Genomic DNA, 21,494 nt, shown 5'->3' with positions numbered 1-21,494 from the left:
CGGGGTGCTTAGCCAAAATTATGTATGCATAGAAAATAATCATCTGTGGCCAGCACACCTTTCAATGTTTCATCAAAAAAAAATTTTTTTTTATTGCAGATATATTGTTAAAACCAACGTTTCGGTCCTCGTTAGGACCTTTCTCAATATATAAATATATATATATATATAAATAATTGTTTATATTAATTTATAGTGGGAGGTTGCAAATCTTAGGGTTTAGTTAATGAACACTACACACAAGGCATTTTCTTGCGCATATTTAGGTATTTATACTGGGGAGTGAATATTTTGCTTTGGATCTCTGTGTCTGTGACTGTGCAGAGGCAGAAATGTTCAGCTTGCAGCACAAGTCTATTTGGGGATTCTGGGAGCCCAAATGGAAACCAATAAATCTTACAATAATTTAAAAATCTAAAGTTATGTCATTGGTACTTTTACACCATATCAACAGTTTCCCTTTGGTTTCTCTTACAAATACAGGAACATGGGATATATCTGGGCTTGGTGAGACTACAGTTATTATGGATCTTATAGGGATGTATCTGTATCACAATAAAAGCTTTTCTGGCACAAACCCAACTGTTTATTACTAAACCTATGCCTGGCTGCTGCAGCAGTGACATGTGGTTTTGGGGTAACTCTGATGTAAACAGTGTCTTCAACCAATCAGGTGCATTGTCCCGCCCCTAAGCCTGCTTTAGCCTCAAGTGATTGGCTGCCTCCTGTCAGATGCTTAGCATTATTGCTAGTGATCGCAGCTTGTTACCTGCTCTCTCTGTAAGTACATTTTTCAGCTAAATATTACAGCTTTATGGTTATCATTTATAAATAGGGAGGAATTGCACATCTTGTAGCATTATTTATTTAGCAGCAGGCAGAGATTTCTGCACATTCCCTGTGCCACTGACAGTGCTAAAGAGCCAGGATGGCAGTTAATGGCAGTTGGGCAGCAGCTTCATGGATGGAAATATTAAAATATAGCAACACAAATGTGTAGGGATCTGTCAGTATCACTTTGATTAGTTGTGTCTGTTCTTTTGAAGTGGCAGTTGCCATATTCTATACTCATTTAGGAGGGTGTCTAGCCAACTGCCAAACTCTGTTGGATGATGGTGGGAGTTGTAGTTTAGTAACAGCTACAGGGCAACAGGTGCTGCTGATAATGTGTATTTTCTCACACACCTACACTCAGGGGCATATTTATTATAGTGTGTAAGCCAATATCACCATCTGGGAGCTGGAAATCTGCTGCAGGGCCACAGGTTGGAGCCCAAATGGAAACCAATAAACCTTACAATCATGTTAAAATCTAAAGTTATGTCATTGGTACTTTTACACCATATCAACAGTTTCCCTTTGGCTTCTCCTACCCACAAATACAGGAAAATTGGATATATCTGGGCTTTGGTGTGACTACAGTTATTATGGATCTAATAGGGATGTATCAGTATCACTTTGATCTGTTTTTTGTCTGTGTGTCTGTCACTTTGTAGCGGGGCCATAGTTGCTGCTAATCTGTATTTTCTCATACACCTGCATTAAGTCAACCAATGCCCTTTCTGGACCCCACACAATAGAGATGGTTGGAGTGGCCTCAGTATAAGAGCAGCTCCCAGTGGGCTTCAGCCAAGAACAATTCCCATCAGCCCTTTGCCTCCATTTTAGCTGCGCAAGATACCAATCTCTCTTCTCTATTACAGGAGAAAAAGTGATGGGTTGCAAGAAAAGCAAAGTCGAGGTAAGGCTGCTCACGTTTCCTTTTGTCCTTTTACCTGGGATAAAGAATATGGCGGCACTGGCATGGGAGGGTGTGAGAGTTCAGGGCAAAATGGATGGAAGGCCAGGATCAAACACCTTGGCCCATGGAGCTCTACTTATATAAATGAGACAGATAATTACACACACACGTTATACTGATACAACAAATTCTACGCAATTGGCACTTTCATCCTTAATTAATGGCCACAAAATACATTTTTTCATACCCAGGATTTTGCAGTATAATGGCAGAATATTTTTTACCACAATGAATAAATGAGAAACAATCATCTGAACTGGTGGGGGAGTGTATTATAAAAAATATTACAACTTAATTTTTTCTTTCTGCAGAACTCAGTTCTTTCTATTAAGCATGAAAATGCTTTTGTGGAGATTCTAGAGATCACCGATGTGCGTGACTCTCTGGTGGAGTTTACTGCCACCTTAGAGCTGCCCGACCACCTGGCACAGCCATCGTTCCTAGGTAAGTGTGACCAATACTAAAAAGCACATTTTAATTTCCAAAATTAGAGTTACACATCTGGGAAACCAATTTCAGTTCTGATAAGGACCCCACTGCCAGATAATAATGACATCTGTGGTGTTTTTATTCTTGTAGAATCTCCACTTCCTGCTGGGTATGAAGAGGACCCTGGCTCTTCCCACAACATCGGAGGGGCCATTCCTCTTCATGAGCCTGAGGCTGAGCCAGCAGAGACTATCCCCATGGATACAGCCAGCCCCACCAATTTCAACTGGCTTTCATTCGTAAGTACATTGTATGGGTGTGAAATATATACAAACACACACATGTAATTGTTGGATTCTTACTATGCTTTACCTCTGTAGGATGCCAAGGTGGAGGTCCCTGGGGTAGTTATTACTTCAGAGGCCCTGGTGAAGATTTGCGTGAAAGCAAATAAATATGTACCACCATACGAGCCACCAGCGATGCCATTTTTATTGGGTAAGTTGGATCGTACACTGACACCTTGAAATTTATGATATGGTTACTCATATTATTCTTAGTACATTTATGTGAATTTTATGGACATTTATGTTTCATTACAATAGGATACTTATATATTTATAGAGGAGAGTATTTATACTTTTTATAAAGTGTAGGTCTAATATTGTTATATTGTAATAAACTGTATCATCATGTTGAGACTATATTGTTCCATTTCTGCTTTCATTTCAGAAGCTCCTGATTGTGATGCTGGCACGTCCAATAACAGCGGACACATTGTTCCCAATCAGGAGCAAGAGTCTGAGCCAAAGGAAGATAATTCCACCTCTTCCAGTCTTCCATCAGAAGTAAGTAGATTCTACAGATATTATTCTTTATTCTTTGCTTCAGGGTTCTCATTCATTCTCAGTGGTGCACATATGAAATTCATGCAATGTTTATTCTGCGCATAATACTCATTTGTCCTTTGTTTGCAGCTCAACATCTCTGAATTTGGCTCAGATGTTGCCAATAAAATACAGGGCGCAGAAGGACCATCTACCAGGTATCTGATTTGGGGCATATTCTCTTGTTTTGGTTTAGAATTGTAAGTTGCTTATATATTAAAATATTAATATTGCCTAATTTGCACTGTTTGTAAAGCTTAATTCTATTATAGTTCCCTTCTCATTAGAGGGTTATCAATAACTGGCCAATACCCTCTGGTGATTGGATGCTACAAAAAGTCACCAAATAAACTGTATATTAGATTATTGTTGTCTGTAAACATGAACAAAACATATATTACATTTTCTTTATTTTATTTTTCAGCCCTGTTGAGCCTGGATCTCCCTCACTTGATCAATTCAACCTGGGTCAAGTGTTGGGAGAAGGAGGATTCGGGAAGGTGAGCGACTCAATTGCACAATTAGCTTTTAGTTACTACTGATTTACCCAGAGTGATTAAACTTTCTGTCTTCTGACTCCAGGTATTCCTAGCCGAGCACAAGAACACCGAAGTGCTATATGCCATCAAGGCCCTGAAAAAAGAACACGTTTTAGAAAAGGGCAATTTGGACAGGTCAGTGATAGGGGAGAGATTAATATTGGTCATATCTGTGTCATCTTTTCTTGTTATATTCAGCTTTATATGTAGGACAGTTTTCTCTTTTTATATTTAGTATCTGTTTTACCTCACATTCCTTTAAATCATTTGCATTTGGTTATTATCTTCTGTATTGCCCTGTGTCTGTTCATAAGGGTAAAGGGTCAGTGTAATGTTCCCTTGTGTGGGCCTCACATGGTGATAATGGGATGATTTTCCCCACAGTGTCTTCCATGAGAAGGAAATCCTCCAGACGGTAAGTTCTTCTAACCACCCGTTCCTAGTGTCATTACATGGAACCTTCCAGACGGCGTCTCACCTTTTCTACGTCATGGAATATCTACCTGGAGGTGACATGTTTGACTTCATAAGATCAGTGGAACTAGAAGAACCGGACGTCATGTAAGTAGAATGGGAATCACCTTAATTCTCACACATATTATCTTATATATCAACAAAAAAAATATTAAACTAACTGAATATTATTTTTTTTCTCTATTCAGGTTTTACACCGCATGCGTTGTCCTTGGCCTGGAGGCATTACATCAGCTTGGCATTGTCCATAGGTAAGCATTAATAACACTAAGATCATCTTTATTTCCAGAAGAAACTGGTAACACTACTAAGAACACTGCTAATTTAGCTTATAGCACTGTAATAATTTGCTTGATGTTATTATAAAGATTATATATGTATAACTACTAAACTATTGACTTGGTTTTAATTCAGAGATCTAAAGCTGGAGAATTTGCTGTTGGACCGGGATGGCTACCTTAAGATCGTAGACTTCGGCCTCAGCAAAGACAGTAAGTGTTGCTTATAATTCTGGAGCATACAGGGGATAAGATCAGATTATTAGGTATTATTACATTTAGATATAGTGTTATATGTAAGTGGCATAAACAGATCTGAGTGGGTGTGTAGTTTGGAAGCAAGCAGTTAAGAAAAGTTTCTCATTACTTTACATTAGGGTCCCAGGTCTGCAGTTTCCTCACAGTGTTTTTTGTGTTTAAGGATTTGGATACAGCGACCGCACTAACACCGTGTGCGGAACAAGAACATACATGGCCCCTGAGATCTATCTGAAACTTGGATACGGCATGGCCGCTGACTGGTGGGCCCTAGGAATTACTGTTTACATCATGCTCCTGTATGAGGTAAGCACAATTCCTATATTATCAACTTACATTGGGGAATCATTGCCATTGGCATTTTATAATGTGACTAAACATAGTGTAATAATATGATTAAGTATAATACATATTATAATCTCCATATTTACAAGCATAACTTCCTATACTCTCAGAAATAATATAGCATGAATATTTCTGTGTTTGGCTGATCTTTACCAGCTGCACATGAGAGATGTAGTTCAGCACAGAGCCTGCACTAAGTTGATATTGCAACAAATCTATTAGTTGTTTCGCTAAAGGAATAATTATTCACTTTCTCAGTTACCATTCAACAACAAGGATCCGGTTGAGCAAATGAGTAGCATCCTTTATGATGACATCGAGCTGCCCGAAGAGCTATCAGAGGATGCCTCCACTCTAATACAAGAAGTAAGTTGGCCCCAGCAAAGCAGTATCATGTGCCTTTAGTCACTTGTTATACTAAGGGCCATACATGTTGTATAGTTATTATTATTAGCATGATATAACATATGGCCTTTAGTGTCTTTTAGTGGCAGTTTCAGGCTTTCACTGAACTTTACAATATGTATTACCCGAGTGAGCCCCTTCTATCCCAAAGGGACAGGCTGTCAATGTCAGAAGCAGTGGGTACTGATGTGTTACTGATAATGGCTTGTCCCCTAAATACACAAATTAATCTCTGGTTCATAGAAGCAGTTAATAGTTGTAAATATATGAGCTTAATTGTAAGGCCATCCAAGCAGATCCGTTACATATGCATATGGTTACTTTCTCTATGGGACTGGGAAATTGCTTGTATTCCTGGGTGGATACATTCCCATTAGAATAATAAAATCGACATAAGAATTAAAACATTAATGATTTCACAACAATGTTTGATTTGTTTTTTGTAGCTGTTAGAGAAAGATCCTGAATTTCGCCTCGGTTCGGGTGACGCCGGGGCTGAAATGATTAAAGAGCACCCCTTCTTTAAAGTAAGTTTCGATTCCATTCCTTTTGATTTACAGACAGAAAAGCACTAATGAATATTGATAAATTCTTCATGTTTAATGTAATTGTAGCTTTACTTTTCCGTACTTTTTGGACCAGATACTCATTGTGAAATATCACCTATCTTTTAGGATATGGACTGGGACCATCTGTTGCAGAGAAGGATTACGGCTCCATATGTACTGGGCAACGAAGACCTGGAGAGCCAAGAGAACCCTGGATGCCAAGCTCCAGCACTGCCACCAACTGCTGCAAGGATTCCATCAGAGTTGCAAGAGGCATTCAGAGGATTCTGAAAGAACAACAATAACACCTGAAGGAACATCTGATAAGTAGACGGAATAGATGGGGAGGGTGGAGGGCCAGTCCATATCCATATAAGAAGTCCATTCATATAAAGTGATGCTCAGGTGTCCCACCTCAGTAATCTCTGACTGAGTAGGCTAATATAGGAATAGTCTTCTCACACTTTGTAGAATATTCTAAAACCTCACCTGTATAACAGACAAGTAAGTTTTAGTGTTAGGTGAGAAACAAACAGTGTATTTTCACACAAACAGCTGACACTGTAACATCCTGCCTGGATTTGAACCAGCACCCTGCAGGTTAACTCTGTTCTATGTAAGCAGATAACTAGGTGCTTGGTTCCGTTTGCCCCACAATACATTCTGTCCGTAGCGGCTCCTTCTCTACAGTTGACGTTTGGCACCCTTGCCAGAGAGTCTTTGGATTCTTGTGCAGTAAGACCTGGCAGCCCCCGAGTAGCTGTGATTCAGGCCCAAAGCCAAAGGTAGCTGTTATAGAAGAGCAGGCCAAGACCCCCTGCTTGTGGTTTGTGACAAACAGGCAAGTAAAATCTGGTAAAATCAGGTAAAATCTTACCTCGGTAAAAAAACAAACCAACAGTTGTTACTACCTCACCTTGTTTTTATTTCCCTCCTGAGTAGGTTGCTGTTGCCCACCTTGGGAGATCTAAAGAAGAAGATATTGCTTTTATTTGCTTCCTGGTTAGGTTGTAGTTGGCCACCGTGGGAGATCTAAAGAAGAAGATATTGATGAAGGTTTCCATGTTTATCCATCCCAAGGTGTGAAAAGTAGGTTTATTCCTAAACAGTTGGAATGAGGGGTGTAATGTGGGGGTATTTGATACAGCAAGAGGCATTCTTCCTATGCTACATGGAAATCCATTGCCTCAAATGGGTATTAGGAAATTGTATGAAAAAGGTTTAATACTTTCTCTGCCAGTTAGAGTTCCCTGAGAGTACGGGGCACTGTAAGACTCAAACACATACTAAATATTGGGCTCTCACTGTGGGTGGGTAATGAGCATTCCTTATCTGTTAGATTTAGTTTTTGCACACCATTTGCACCCCCATGTGGGCAACTGGTTAATTTGCAGTATTAAATATGAAGTATATAATAAAATCATTGAATAATTCATCAGGCTGCTTATGTATTTATAATGAATGCATAAGCTTAATTGCCTTTAGGTGTAAATCTTTTTTTGATTTTGATTTTCAGATGTGAGACGGAGTGGCAACAGCCAAAGGAAATCTTATTCCACGATGAAGATCATGGATCGTGTACTGAACATTGTACTAAACACTGATTGTAGTCCTTGAGAAGAAAGAAGACTGTACCCCACCTGCCAAGCGCTGCCCACTTTGCCTACCCTAATAGGCACCATGTAAGGAGGTCCGGGCGCCCTCTATGCGGGCCGGTTCTTGCTGCCTGCCACTGACCTTTGCCTGACTTCGACTTTGATTCCGTCTGATCCCTCCTGTATCGCGTTTTGGAAAGTGAGTAGGATCCCTGTGTATCCCGCCGCAGAAAGCCCGGGGCCCCAAAAGGGCGTCGGTGAACACCGGGGTCGGCAGGGCTCTCCTGCCTCACTTAAGAGGTTATTCCCTGGCAGTTTTGGCTCCTATATATATACAGTCTGTTACACACCATTTCATACATAACTGCTTTGTTATGCTCACTTTATGTATATGATAATACAAATAAAAAATATTGCTTATCAATAATATCATTTGTTTATTTATTAAGGATCTGGTGTGGAAACATTGGCATCAGTAATTGCCCAATGTGAGGTCAGAGAGAAGCAATAAGGGAATGATGCGCCATATTTGTCTGTTGCTATGGATTCCTGGCTTAGAGTTTGCATGTGGGTTGATCATAAATTATATTTGTTTATGAATCAAGTGCAGCTCCCAATAACAGGGAAACACAGAAGAGCCATTATATTTGCACAGACTGACACAGAGGGAATTTAAGTTCCACTGGGGCTGGGACTGATGTGAATGATGTATAATCTCTGTAAAGTGCTGTGTGAATGTGTTTTTATGAGCTATATAACTAACATAATAATAAAGTAAACTCCACAGCGCTGCCCTTTTCAGCAAGTGCCTCTTCTAAAAGAATTGCCATCAGCGCTAAAATCAGAACCATGTACCTGGTTTATGTGTATATGGAAGGGAAGTCAGGGAGTGCATGGACCTCCAGCTCCAGTACAATTACAACTTTGTGCACCTTTTTACTCTCAGGGACTGCTGTGATTGTTAGTTCATAAGAGGCTGGAGTTTCCACATTTCTGCAATACAGAGAGACTCCTTCCCATATATAGATATGCACGTTCAGGGCTGCCATCAGAAATCATGGGGCCCCTCACAACAAAATTTTCTGGGCCCCTCTCCCACCAGTAAAAAGGACTCACAGACATGAGACATTGGTAGCCAGCAGGGCCCCCCTAATACATGGTAGCCAGCAGGGCCTCCCTAGTACATTGGTAGCCAGCAGGGTCCCCCTAGTACAATGATAGCCAGCAGGGTCCCCCTAGTACATTGGTAGCCAGCAGTGCCTCCCCTAGTACATTGGTAGCCAGCAGTGCCCCCCTAGTACAATGATAGCCAGCAGGGTACCCCTAGTACATTGGTAGCCAGCAGTGCCTCCCCTAGTACATTGGTAGCCAGCAGTGCCCCCCTAGTACATTGGTAGCCAGCAGGGTCCCCCTAGTACAATGATAGCCAGCAGGGTCCCCCTAGTACATTGGTAGCCAGCAGTGCCTCCCCTAGTACATTGGTAGCCAGCAGTGCCCCCCTAGTACAATGATAGCCAGCAGGGTCCCCCTAGTACATTGGTAGCCAGCAGTGCCTCCCCTAGTACATTGGTAGCCAGCAGTGCCCCCCTAGTACATTGGTAGCCAGCAGGGTCCCCCTAGTACAATGATAGCCAGCAGGGTCCCCCTAGTACATTGGTAGCCAGCAGTGCCTCCCCTAGTACATTGGTAGCCAGCAGTGCCCCCCTAGTACAATGATAGCCAGCAGGGCCCCCTAGTACATTGGTAGCCAGCAGTGCCTCCCCTAGTACATTGGTAGCCAGCAGTGCCCCCCCTAGTACATTGGTAGCCAGCAGGGTCCCCCTAGTACATTCGTAGCCAGCAGGGTCCCCCTAGTACATTCGTAGCCAGCAGGGCCCCCTAGTACATTGGTAGCCAGCAGGGTCCCCCTATAGCAGGGGTCGGGAACCTTTTTGGCAGAGAGAGCCATAAACACCACATATTTTTAAATGTAATTCCGTGAGAGCCATACAATATGTTTGACCGCGGATGCTGCGGGGCAAGGTAGGGTGGGTCCCAAGGATGCCGGATATGATGAAGATGAGGGCATGGCCTGCGCTCAGCGGATAGAAGACGTGTTCTAAGGCTTAGAACACGTCTTCTCTCCGCCGAGCGCAGGGGCAAGGTAGTGTGGGTCCCAAGGATGCCGGATGCGATGCAGAGGAAGGTGTGGCCTACGCTCGGCAGATAGAAGACGCGTTTTAAGGCTTAGAACACGTCTTCTAACCACCGAGCGCAGGCCACGCACCCGTTATTTTTTTTATTAACGATTTGGCAGGGAGCCGGATGCAGCCATCAAAAGAGCCACATCTGGCTCCCGAGCCATAGGTTCCCTACCCCTGCCCTATAGGGTCCCCCTAGTACATTGGTAGCCAGCAGGGTCCCCCTAGTACATTGGTAGCCAGCTGTGCCCCACCCCCCAGTACACTGGTAGCCAGCAGGGGCCCCCGCGTCTTGTTCGGCCCTTTCGGTGTCTTCAGCGGCGGCTTCGGACTCCTCTGGCGACGTCCTTCCTGCACAACACCGAGGCACTTCTGAGTGCCGAAGGAAGACAGGCCCTTTTATAAGGTTGCGCCCCGTGCGTACTGACGTGCATGTACGCACGGGGCGCGACCAATAGGATCACCCGCTGACCACCAATGACAGGGCCCGGAATTGATTAAAGGGGGCCTGAGCTACTAAGAAAACTTTAGCACAGCCGGGCCCCCTTTTAAAGTTAAAATCGTCCGGGCCCGGGACGACTCTACCCCCTGTGCACCCTGATGGCGGCCCTGTGCGCGTTACACAACATAAAGGTGCAGGGAGCTGTATGTGACGCAAAAATTTTGTCAAGGCAGCTCAATGGGTATCAGGGGTGGAAGAGTGAGAGCAGTGTAAGTAGGGAATCCCAGTGCTGAGAGTTCTGTATGAGGCTGGAGGGGCTAGCAGGGTAACTACTTGGTTGTCCGGGGTGTTAGGTGGTGGGTCAGCAATACAAGCATTTCAGATTTTAGAGAAACAAGAGCAGTGCTGGAGTAAAGCTGCTGCCATGTCCTCAGTGCCAGATGGAGAAGCAGCAGAACAGTGAGACCTTTGGAGAGACACGGGAGGGAGTTTGTGTTGGGATTTGTACATGAGAGTAAAAGCTCTGAAAGTTGCTGTAAAAAGTGAATGTGGCTTAAAAACTAACACTTGTAGAATATAAAGGACAATGTGCCCCTAGGGTTGCCACCTGGCTGGTATTTTATTGCCCTGGCCAGTAAATATGTTGCTTGAGGCCAATGTTATTAATAAAGAAAAACATAAAAATTATAGGCAGATCAGTATTTTTCCCCCAGAATCAACAGCAACCCTATGCGCCCCTAAACATATTTTAAAGGGCTGTTTCACCTTCAGGTTGATTTGTCAAATGTTATAGACTGGCCTATTCTTAGCAACTCTTCAGTTGGTCTTCATTTTTTACATGTTATAGATGTTCATATTCCTGTCTCTCTTTTAAATCATTCCCTGGTTACTAGGTTAAATTGGACCCTAGCAACAAGATAGCTCCTGAAATTCCACACTGGAGAGCAGTTAAACAAAAAGTAAAATAATTAAAAATTTGCAAATTGCCTCAAGATAGCATTCTCTAGATCATACTAAAAAGTTCATTTAAACTTCCCAAAGTTCCAGGGTTGAATTCCAGGCGCGCATGTGCAGTAAGCATTTGGTGACATTATTTGATCCATTTGGTGACATTATTTAGCTTCATGCACGTGACATCACTTCCGGAAGCGTGTGTGACAGACGTGACGTCACTTCGGGTCCCATACTAGCTGTCTAACTTTGCCTGTGGCTTTGTGCGATTAGATGGCCATGGAACAACTTGACGCCTTCCAATAATCTTATAATATACAGTAGGGGGCACACACAATATCCTCTGAATAAACTAATGGGTTCCTAAAAGGGAGATTTAAGCCCCGGAGCCTCCACTCTCTAATAATCACTGGCCGACCGTAATCACCTGTGCAATGTATGTACTGCTGGTATCTCTATCTGTGGGAAGTACAGGAGTTTTTAGGGTAAATGGCAATAACAGTGAGGAATATTAGTAAAGAAATCTGTTTCATAGCCCAGAATATACTGCTAACATTGCACTTGTAATAACATAGACATTAACTAGATTAATAATCATAATAATGTGTAAGTCAGACAGTAGGCCAATGGGCACAGCCAATCACCGCACAGGGAACCCAGCTCCTCTCTCATGTCATTTTGTCACTTTGCGCCTCTTTGTGGTTTCAACAAAGTATTTGGTGGGAAAAAAAAGTTTCCCTTTGCTTTGCTGTGGAACGGGCGCCCTCTAGTGGCAGCTGCTGAGCATTACAGGGTTCCTGCTGTAAACTTGTGCTCTGGGGCCGTGACAGAACGGGGGAGGGAAGAGCCGTGACGGGTCCCGGTGCGCAGGTAACGGGGAGTCAGTGTGGAGTTGGGAAAGGGCCGGGGCGCTGCCAGTCCGGGTTGTGCTGCATTCGCTGCCTTATAACAAAGTTGGCACAGGGGGGATGAAGGGCGGGGCAGTGTGTGTCATGCACCTGGGAAAGCCCTGCCGGTACCGGGCACTAATGGGTCACATGACTCGGGACATGGGGTGCTAGCGGGGTTACCGGTAGGTATGGGGCAGGTACCTATGGTATGTGGGGGCTCTGTGTATGGGAATGGCAGGGATGTAGGGGTGCATGTGTCCTGATCCCTACAGCCCTTCATTATATCCGGCCTGCAGCCCAGCAGCTGTTGTACTTCAACTCCCAGCATCCCCTGAGAGCCTTCAGTAGTCCCATCTCTAGCAATTGAGCAGGAGTTGTTTGCTAGTTAGTAAGTGCCTTTCCTGCAGTGAGGCGGGTATGTGTGTGTATAGGGGGTGGGAATGGCACAAGTACTGACAGTAACAGTTGTTGGTTGGATTGTACTGTGTGTATTGTAAGGTGGGGGCTTTAGGCCTGTGTCTCCCCCAGGCCCATGTTTGTTGCCATTTATTGGAATCCCCCCGGGGGCAGAGGGGAGACGCAGGGACTGAGGGACTGGGAGGAGGGAAAGGGAAAAGTTTATTTCTGAACCTGATATCCATGGCAATAAGGCAGCCCCCCCCCCCATTAATCAGTTTGCTGTTTTGCCCTGCAGTTTGCTTGTACAGACCTGTTGCTCTGGAATCTTTCTGTTATTTACTTACTGCCCATAATAATTACCCATGTATTGCCCATAAGATGCAGAATTTATGGATATGATGAATATATTTTGGCTGTACACATTACAGTATGTTACGGAGCCATATAAAGGCTATGGGAGCTCAGTACAGTAATTCCCCCTTTATACCAGCTATTACCAGTGACTTAACTAGGGTTCTATGGGCCCCGGTGCAGTTACTGGACTCGGGCCCCTACCCCCCCTTTCCCTGGACATGGGCACATGTGAAATCCTTTTTAGCCCAGCCCTCAAAGTTGCTCCGCCCCTATTCTGGCGTGCCGCAAGGGGGTGTGGGCCCACGTGCAGTCGCACCCCTGCAAACCCGCCACTGGCTATTATCATGAATTTCTCACCTACAGCTGTTGCTGCCCGGGGCCCCATTACGTACAGGGTACAAGGCAGCCATTTATATGGTATAGGAACCATGGAGCATGTAACAACACAGTGGCTTAGGTTGATGCTGTCCATCTTCTTCCATGCAGGACGGGGGTGGGATGTTGTACACAATAGGGGACATTTATAAATACAAGCACAAGGGACTGGGTGTATGTACTTTAATGAGCCAATAGGAATTCTAACACGTACTTTGGGATGTGTTCTTACTGTGCAACGTACTAAAGAAATGGTATCATATATAGAGGTTAGAGGAGCCTGTGGTGGAGGAAGTGGGACCTAATCCTTTGGGGGCTCCCATTCAGTACTCAGGGTGCAGTGGGACAGCCCTAGGCCATAAAGCATGATGAGCTGCACTTCCTAATGTTGTTCTTGGTTCTGAGTGGGGGAGATAGATTATAGGCCAGCCATGGTCACTCTGGTCAAGGTGAAAATGAACTACAAGTTCCAGTGTCCCAGCAACACCTACCGTTGTACTGGAAGTAGTCATTCAACACCAAATGGAGAGGTTACCCACCCCCCTTCGCCATGTAAGTGGTGAAGATTCAGTGTGGGGTGTTACCGTTACAAGCTCTGGTATCACTTTCTTTAGGCTAAAATGCCAATATGGCCAACAGGCTTCATGGCATGTAAAGTCATTTTCTGCCAAATACAGGGCACATATTAAACTGTCTCCCCTTTAATAAAATCCCCTTTGCTTTACTGGGATTATCCTCTGATAAATGGAAGCAGCTGTCTATCCTAGTTTACCCTTGGGTAGAATTAAGAAGCTCTTCTCAGCATTAGCGTTAGTGCCAGAGAGACCATATGGGGGGATGTATGAAACAGTGCAGTGTTTGCTCCACTTTTACCAATCAGTCATCGATTGTGCTTGCTGGTTTGCTATTGTAGGGAACATCCGATTAGGAAGTGAAGGTGCTTTCTGCTTCTGGGCTTTCAAGCCTCACACATACACACAAGGGATCATTTACCATGCAGAGCACAGTGTGCAAGGTGCAAAAAAGGGCTGCATTTAGCATTCCACATTTTCCTTTTAATTTTACACACTGCGTTCTTCCATTCTATGTGCCTCCTAATGCAGCTCTCTGCACCAAACTGCCAGATTTATAGTCCGTTACTCAGTGAAGAGAGCAGCATTCCCTGGGTACAAGCCATTGGTAAGTGCGCACGAAAGGGGCACGCTCTGGCACTTGTGCTCCGGGGAATAATAAATGTCCCCTACAGTGTCACAAATGGCCAACTGCAATGAGCCTGCTGTTAACGTCTTCCTCGGCAGGAACACGTATTGCCAAGTTCCAAAAATTCTGTAGAAGCAGCGTCAGCACGATAACTGTTAGTTGTGCATAGGATTTGTATAAGTGATCAGACACAAACAGACGTAACATCACCATGTGCATTGCCAAGCCTGAGCCGGAGTCGTGTAACACTCACTTCCATTGGACTGAAACAGCAGAAACCTGGGGAGAGAAATGGCATTTCACCCTCTGGCAGTATGATGGAAAAGTCTGGGTTTGGCAGATATCAGGAGACCATTCCCTGCCTGAATGCATAATGCCGACTGTGAATGTTGGTGGAGGGGGAATAACGCTCTGGGCCTGTCTATGTTTTGCTACAGGGTACGATGCCATTCTTGGCTTCCTGTTGTGTCAACAGTTTGGGGCAGGTTCTTTACTGTTTCAGAGCAATAATCCCTCTATACACAAAGCGATCTCCCTACAGAGTGGGTTTGCTGAGATGGGACTGGTAGAACTTGATTGGCCTGCACAGAACTCCTGGATTGGAACCCCAACTGCGAGCCAAGCCTGGTCCCCAACATCTGTGCCCAAATTCATGAGGCTTGTGGCTGAATGGAAGCAAAATCCCACCAGCATCTATTGGGAAACCTCCCCAGAAGTGTAGGGGCTGTTATAGCAGCAAAGGGAGAGGCAACTTCTTATTAAAGCCCTTGGTTTTAAATGAGATATTGGTAGACAGGTTTCCACATACCGGTGCTTATAATGTAAATGTGACTATAAGTGGCCAACTTGGGGTGGTAAAACACTATTCACTGAGAGCTAGGGGGATTATGCTCAGGTGTGAGTTATGTAAGCACTGAGGGCCACGCACAGTGACTTCTAGTAGCCAAGAACTAAATTTAGAGAATCCTCTACAGTAAGAAACCCCATCCCATGTCCTGTTCCCTTTCCTATTGCCTTATCTCTGCACTAGTGATGTGCGGGTCAGGAAAAACTCACCTGGCACCCAACCCAAACCCACAAATCCTTATTAACCCGCACCCGACCCTAACCCTCAAAAAGTTGTCTGAATGGAAGCAATAGGATATCCCCAAGCAAACCACTGCTTTCTGCTGCAGTTACCTGGAATTGCGTGTGGGGGGTGTGGGTGCATTAAAGGTTTATTTGCTTACATTTTGCAGCATTAACCAGGATATCCCTAGCATTAAATGGATACACTCTTGGAGTCAAGTGTTATGAAATGTTATGAAAAAAAAATGAAGATGATTTTTCTCTTGCAGTACATGGAGAAGGAAGATGCAGTTAATATATTGCAGTTCTGGTTGGCTGCAGATAACGTTCAGTCTCAACTGGCTGCTAAAAATGGGCCGCATGACAACCCTTTTGGACGTCCGTGTTCCAAACCATTTCCAAAGTGCTATGCCTCGATCTCCAGCCCGACCCCTAGCATTACTCTCTATACCCCCAACTAATATGCATATATCCATCAAACAAAAGGGACTCCTTGCCTTTTCACTGACGGCAGCCAGAACAGTTATACCCAGACTCTGGAAAAATACCAGGCCCCCAACAATTGGAGACTGGGCGATTGAGCTGAATCACATAATGAGAATGGAGGAAATGCTGGCACATACCAACCACTAAATCACGTGAAAACTTTACCAAAGTTTGGACAGCCTGGATTCTCTATAAAGAATCCCCAGAACACAACCAATTACTAGCAACCAGCAACCCAATCCAGACTCAGGCCTGACCATCTGTAAGCACAACATAAAGATAAACAGTCTGTACCTTGTTATGTTATATTACACTATACTGTACTTGCTTTTGATAGAATACGATGTCGAACCAAATATATAGGAATCTATCATCACGAATTGCTGTGATCTTCCTAACTCCTCTCCCCCCCTTTGTAAATATAACCAGCAAATACATTACCATTTACTATATGCTCCTAAGTACAGTAAACCAGCAAAATATCATGCAATGTTGTAAATATTCAAATCACGGTAACTGCGACAGACCATTGATGCTCTTGTTCCCCTTCCTTTTCTATGTATGTCACCCTGATTTATGTGTTTATATTTGAAAAATTAAAATAAAGAATATATATATATAAAAAAATGGGCCTTATGATGGGCAGGAAGCACAAAATGATGCAATGATCTTATATGATAAGTGAGTAATTCTCTATTTTGTCACAAAATGCAACAACGATTTTATCTTTCCAGTCAGAGACATAGAGATATTTGGCAGCCTCCTTCATGTTTGATTATATCATGCTTGTCTAATCGTATTGCTATGTTTATTTATTTAGATCCCTTTGTCCCCTAGGTATTTCTCCTTACAAGCTATACATCCTTTGGGTTTTATAGGCTGGAAATTGAATCCATCATTTGTAGGGATAGAGGTCCTCTCCCAGACTGCTTTACTACTCCGTTACATCAGGCCCGGACCACCATGGAAAAGGTGAGTGTGACACCTTGGGTCTCCAGATGTATCACTGACAGATTAAGAGAAACCTTGGAATTCTCACTGAAAGTAAACAAGATATTTTATATGTATAAAATCTACTTGGAATTCAGATGAACCACCTAAACTGGTAAAGGGGATGGTTAAGGGGATGGAAGATTTAAACTATGAGGTTAAACTGTTGAGGTTGGGGTTGTTTTCTCAGAGGGAAAAAAGGCGTTTGCGAGGGGACATGATTACTCTGTACAAGTACATTAGAGGGGATTATAGGCAGATGGGGGTTGTTCTTTTTTCCCATTAAAACAATCAGCGCACCAGAGGTCACCCCTTTAGATTAGAGGAGCTTCCATTTGAAGCAGCGCAGGGGGTTCCTCACGGTGAGGGCAGTGAGGTTGGGGAATGCGCTTCCTAGAGATGTGGTAATGGCAGATTCTGTTAATGCCTTTACAAAGGGTTGGGACGATTTCTTGCTTAGTATCCAAGGCTATTGTGATACCAATATCTACAGTTGATATTGATGTTGGTATATATGGTTTATGTATGTAAGTGTATAGATAGGTCAGTATGGGTCTGTATGTGAGTGTATAGATAGGTCAGTGTGGGTCTGTATGTGAGTGTATAGATAGGTCAGTGTGGGTCTGTATGTGAGTGGATAGATAGGTCAGTGTGGGTCTGTATGTGAGTGTATAGATAGGTCAGTGTGGGTCTGTATGTGAGTGGATAGATAGGTCAGTGTGGGTCTGTATGGGAGTGTATAGATAGGTCAGTATGGGTCTGTATGTAAGTGGATAGATAGGTCAGTATGGGTCTGTATGTGAGTGTATAGATAGGTCAGTATGGGTCTGTATGTGAGTGGATAGATAGGTCAGTATGGGTCTGTATGTGAGTGTATAGATAGGGCAGTGTGGGTCTGTATGTGAGTGTATAGATAGGTCAGTATGGGTCTGTATGTGAGTGGATAGATAGGTCAGTATGGGTCTGTATGTGAGTGGATAGATAGGTCAGTATGGGTCTGTATGTGAGTGGATAGGTCAGTATGGGTCTGTATGTGAGTGTATAGATAGGACAGTATGGGTCTTATGTGAGTGGATAGATGGGTCAGTATGGGTCTTATGTGAGTGGATAGATGGGTCAGTATGGGTCTGTATGTGAGTGGATAGATTGGACAGTATGGGTCTGTATGTGAGTGTATAGATAGGTCAGTGTGGGTCTGTATGTGAGTGTATAGATAGGTCAGTATGGGTCTGTATGTGAGTAGATAGATAGGTCAGTGTGGGTCTGTATGTGAGTGGATAGATAGGTCAGTGTGGGTCTGTATGTGAGTGGATAGATAGGTCAGTATGGGTCTGTATGTGAGTGGATAGATAGGTCAGTATGGGTCTGTATGTAAGTGTATAGATAGGTCAGTATGGGTCTTATGTGAGTGGATAGATGGGTCAGTATGGGTCTTATGTGAGTGGATAGATGGGTCAGTATGGGTCTGTATGTGAGTGGATAGATAGGACAGTATGGGTCTGTATGTGAGTGTATAGATAGGTCAGTGTGGGTCTGTATGTGAGTGTATAGATAGGTCAGTATGGGTCTGTATGTGAGTAGATAGATAGGTCAGTGTGGGTCTGTATGTGAGTGGATAGATAGGTCAGTGTGGGTCTGTATGTGAGTGGATAGATAGGTCAGTATGGGTCTGTATGTGAGTGGATAGATAGGTCAGTATGGGGTCTGTATGGGAGTGGATAGATAGGTCAGTATGGGTCTGTATGTAAGTGTATAGATAGGTCAGTATGGGTCTTATGTGAGTGGATAGATGGGTCAGTATGGGTCTGTATGTGAGTGGATAGATAGGACAGTATGGGTCTGTATGTGAGTGTATAGATAGGTCAGTGTGGGTCTGTATGTGAGTAGATAGATAGGTCAGTGTGGGTCTGTATGTGAGTGTATAGATAGGTCAGTATGGGTCTGTATGTGAGTAGATAGATAGGTCAGTATGGGAGTGGATAGATAGGTCAGTATGGGTCTGTATGTGAGTGGATAGATAGGTCAGTATGGGTCTGTATGTGAGTGGATAGATGGGTCAGTATGGGTTTATGTGTGCTGGGTTTACTTTGAAGGGTTGAACTTGATGGACTCTGGTCTTTTTTCAACCCTATGTAACTATGTATCAATTACCAGTTAAAAGATCAGAGGAAAATATTAGTTTGGGAAGCACATGAGTGAGTACTGGATAAGAAACAGCTGGACAACCCATTCAAAGTGAAAGCTGATCATACACTGTACGCCTGGCTTGTTTGACAAACTTGTCAAATAAATGGATCCTTACCTAATTTGGCCACCGACGCTCCAGGTCAAATCGAGATGCTGCAGCCATTTGGCCCCCGCGCCAAAAATTGTATCATAATGGGGTCCCAGGGAGATCTGTTGGACTAATGAGGTCCTCTCTGAAGGATTTCTAACCTGCCTGATAGAAATCTGGCTGATTGATATACAGTTTATTACACAATAATTTTCCAATTTAGGTTTTTAGTCCAGTAGCCAAATGATATCAGGCTATCACAGCAGTTTGACTTTTATTCCCACTCACACAGGGTAACAGGTGGGTGCTACTGATGCTACTGGGCTAATGTCAGACCAGGCGTATGGCGTTTACAAGCTGAAAAACGATTGCCAAAAATACTGCCATACGCCACCCGAATGAACGGAATACACTCGGGCGCAGGCACATGTAGCGGATATCTGCATAAAAATGCAAGAGAATGCAAAGTCTCACGTTTTTATGCATATTTCGGCTACATGTGGCTGCGCCCGTGTGTATTCCATTCATACGCCTGGTCTGACATTTGCCTTAGATGCCTTATAACTGTTTTGTTTCAGTGAAGCAAGTAGCCCCCCCCCATAGGGAACAATGATAGAGGTATAGGATACCTTATCCAGAAAGCTTGCCACCTTCCATAGACTCAATATTAAACTAAATAATTTACATTTTTAAAAAATGATTTCCTATTTCTTCATAATAATTAAACAGGTTATTGTACTTGATCCCAACTAACATACCATGAATTAAAATTGGTGGCAAAACAATCCTACTAGGTTTATTTAATATTAAGCACACTTCCCGTATGGAGATCCAAATTACAGTAAGATGCCTCGTCTGGAAAACCCAAGGTCCTAAGAATTCTGCATAACAGATGCCATAATTATTTTTAGTATGCTTATATCTCTGAATAACACAAGCCGTGTACAAAAGAGATGGTTGATTCAGGTCAGAAGTCACCTTGTTCTAAGAGCTGAATATTGTATTTAGGTATCTGGTTTAAAGGAGTGATATTGTTTTTCAACATTAGTTCAGTGAATAGAGCTTGTGCTGAACATGCATTTCTTTATGTTCATTTTTACTTTCTCTCTAATCTCATATTCCTTTATGTGCAGGTATTCTTGCCCAGCTTCCTTCCAGCAATCTCTACCATAAGTACTTGAATGGTCCCATCCACTCAGTGGGAGGTAATGATTATAGCTGGTGTGGAGCAGGGAATCCCAGTCAGGGGCCCAAGCCACTCCGAACCATACACCCTACATAAGCGCTGCAGATTCCTGGCTCCCAGGTACTGAATGCTAGCACAGGAAAGTAGTGTGATTAGCTAGCAGCACTAAGATATATGGGTGCTGCTATCAGCATATTCTGTTTTATGTGCAATTGCAGATGTTGGTCTGTTTGGTAAGTGTCACTGACACTGAGGTTTTTAAACAGTAATTAAATCAAAATAGTTCCGATAGGGCAACTCAAGATTAATGCATGTGTCTCCTGTACTGATTTCCATGCACTGCATTCATATACAGATTGTTCCGCTCCATATCTTACCCATATACTTTGTTTCTATGCCGGGCTCTGTGTGGCCCTGGTGATCCTGAGTGGAACACATGAATGTTTATTTAGAACTGCCAGGCAGAGCCAATATGCTGGTTTGTAGTCTTTTGAATAGCTGGAGGAGGCACACCAGACCAAAGTCACATAAATTAGTTGGGTAGTCAAGCCAAAGAAGATGCACTCAGAACATCAGCTGATTGGTGCCAGGCCAGTACATAAGCACCCCGACTATGCTGAAGATTGAGTGAGGCCATACCAGGTGAACCCAGAAGGTGAGTTAGATGGGGGAAGTCAGGCCAGACTAGAGGGACCCTAAAGATGAACTAGAGAATTTAACCACAGCTGGAAACAATGGAAGTAGAAATGCACATCTGCTGAGGTGACTGTATGGACTAGTTTTGTGTTAAACTAAGGATGTCAGTCCTACTCTGCCTGACACTTTTTTTACATTTCTTTTTTTATTGAAGTTTCAGTGTAACTCTCAGCCAAGAACAAGTGTAAGGTAACAACAAACCATAGTTGTCAGAGCTGTACATCTAATTCCAGTGAGATCATGTACCATACAATTATCTACATATAATGACAACCGTTTCAGATAACCATTTAATAAACCAACTTTCCTTTATTCTATTGCCTACTGTCATTTTTCCTTTAGGGGGGAGGAGAGGGTAGCCTCTGTAGAAGTATGTTAATTGATACAGGGGGACCAAGTTATTGACCAGTTCGATCCATGGCCTTTTTTAGGGGGTTGAGTAG

General features: G+C 43.4%; 1 protein-coding gene and 2 long non-coding RNA genes across 8 annotated transcripts; all 3 read left to right on the top strand.

Moving 5' to 3' along the window:
* The first annotated feature begins 589 nt into the window (after positions 1 to 589).
* LOC100493728 (serine/threonine-protein kinase N1-like) lies at positions 590 to 6,814 on the top strand. Of its 6 annotated transcripts, XM_031896625.1 has the most exons (10): positions 590 to 3,078; positions 3,208 to 3,275; positions 3,542 to 3,617; positions 3,700 to 4,217; positions 4,319 to 4,381; positions 4,545 to 4,621; positions 4,830 to 4,972; positions 5,270 to 5,377; positions 5,863 to 5,943; positions 6,091 to 6,814. In XM_031896625.1, the coding sequence occupies exons 4-10, from the start codon at positions 4,147 to 4,149 to the stop codon at positions 6,253 to 6,255; spliced, it is 708 nt and encodes a 235-aa protein (XP_031752485.1). In that variant the 5' UTR covers positions 590 to 3,078; positions 3,208 to 3,275; positions 3,542 to 3,617; positions 3,700 to 4,146; the 3' UTR covers positions 6,256 to 6,814. The 6 variants fall into 6 exon arrangements, with proteins under 6 accessions (XP_031752485.1, XP_031752482.1, XP_031752483.1 ...); XM_031896622.1 differs by having other exon boundaries at positions 590 to 2,245; positions 2,381 to 3,617; XM_031896623.1 differs by having other exon boundaries at positions 590 to 2,728; positions 2,963 to 3,617.
* Positions 6,815 to 6,825: 11 nt separating this feature from the next.
* LOC116408771 lies at positions 6,826 to 7,983 on the top strand. Its single transcript, XR_004221219.1, has 2 exons — positions 6,826 to 7,044; positions 7,481 to 7,983. It is a non-coding gene; the product is annotated as an uncharacterized LOC116408771 (long non-coding RNA).
* Positions 7,984 to 11,890: 3,907 nt separating this feature from the next.
* Positions 11,891 to 21,363, top strand: LOC105946638. Its single transcript, XR_004221218.1, has 2 exons — positions 11,891 to 16,876; positions 20,303 to 21,363. It is a non-coding gene; the product is annotated as an uncharacterized LOC105946638 (long non-coding RNA).
* The last annotated feature ends 131 nt before the right edge of the window (positions 21,364 to 21,494 follow it).

This window comes from Xenopus tropicalis, chromosome 2, assembly GCF_000004195.4.
Source record: "Xenopus tropicalis strain Nigerian chromosome 2, UCB_Xtro_10.0, whole genome shotgun sequence".
NCBI classification, from domain to species: Eukaryota; Metazoa; Chordata; class Amphibia; order Anura; family Pipidae; genus Xenopus; species Xenopus tropicalis.
This window is presented reverse-complemented; position numbering and strand designations above follow the sequence as displayed.

Bases quoted from the DNA above. Each gene is read 5' to 3' on its own strand.
- LOC100493728 (XM_031896620.1), top strand. From the start codon at position 4,227: ATGGGAATCACCTTAATTCTCACACATATTATCTTATATATCAACAAA. The intron at 4,622-4,829 runs GTAAGTGTTGCT...TTTGTGTTTAAG, and splicing joins CTTCGGCCTCAGCAAAGACA to GATTTGGATACAGCGACCGC. The intron at 5,378-5,862 runs GTAAGTTGGCCC...TGTTTTTTGTAG, and splicing joins CCTCCACTCTAATACAAGAA to CTGTTAGAGAAAGATCCTGA.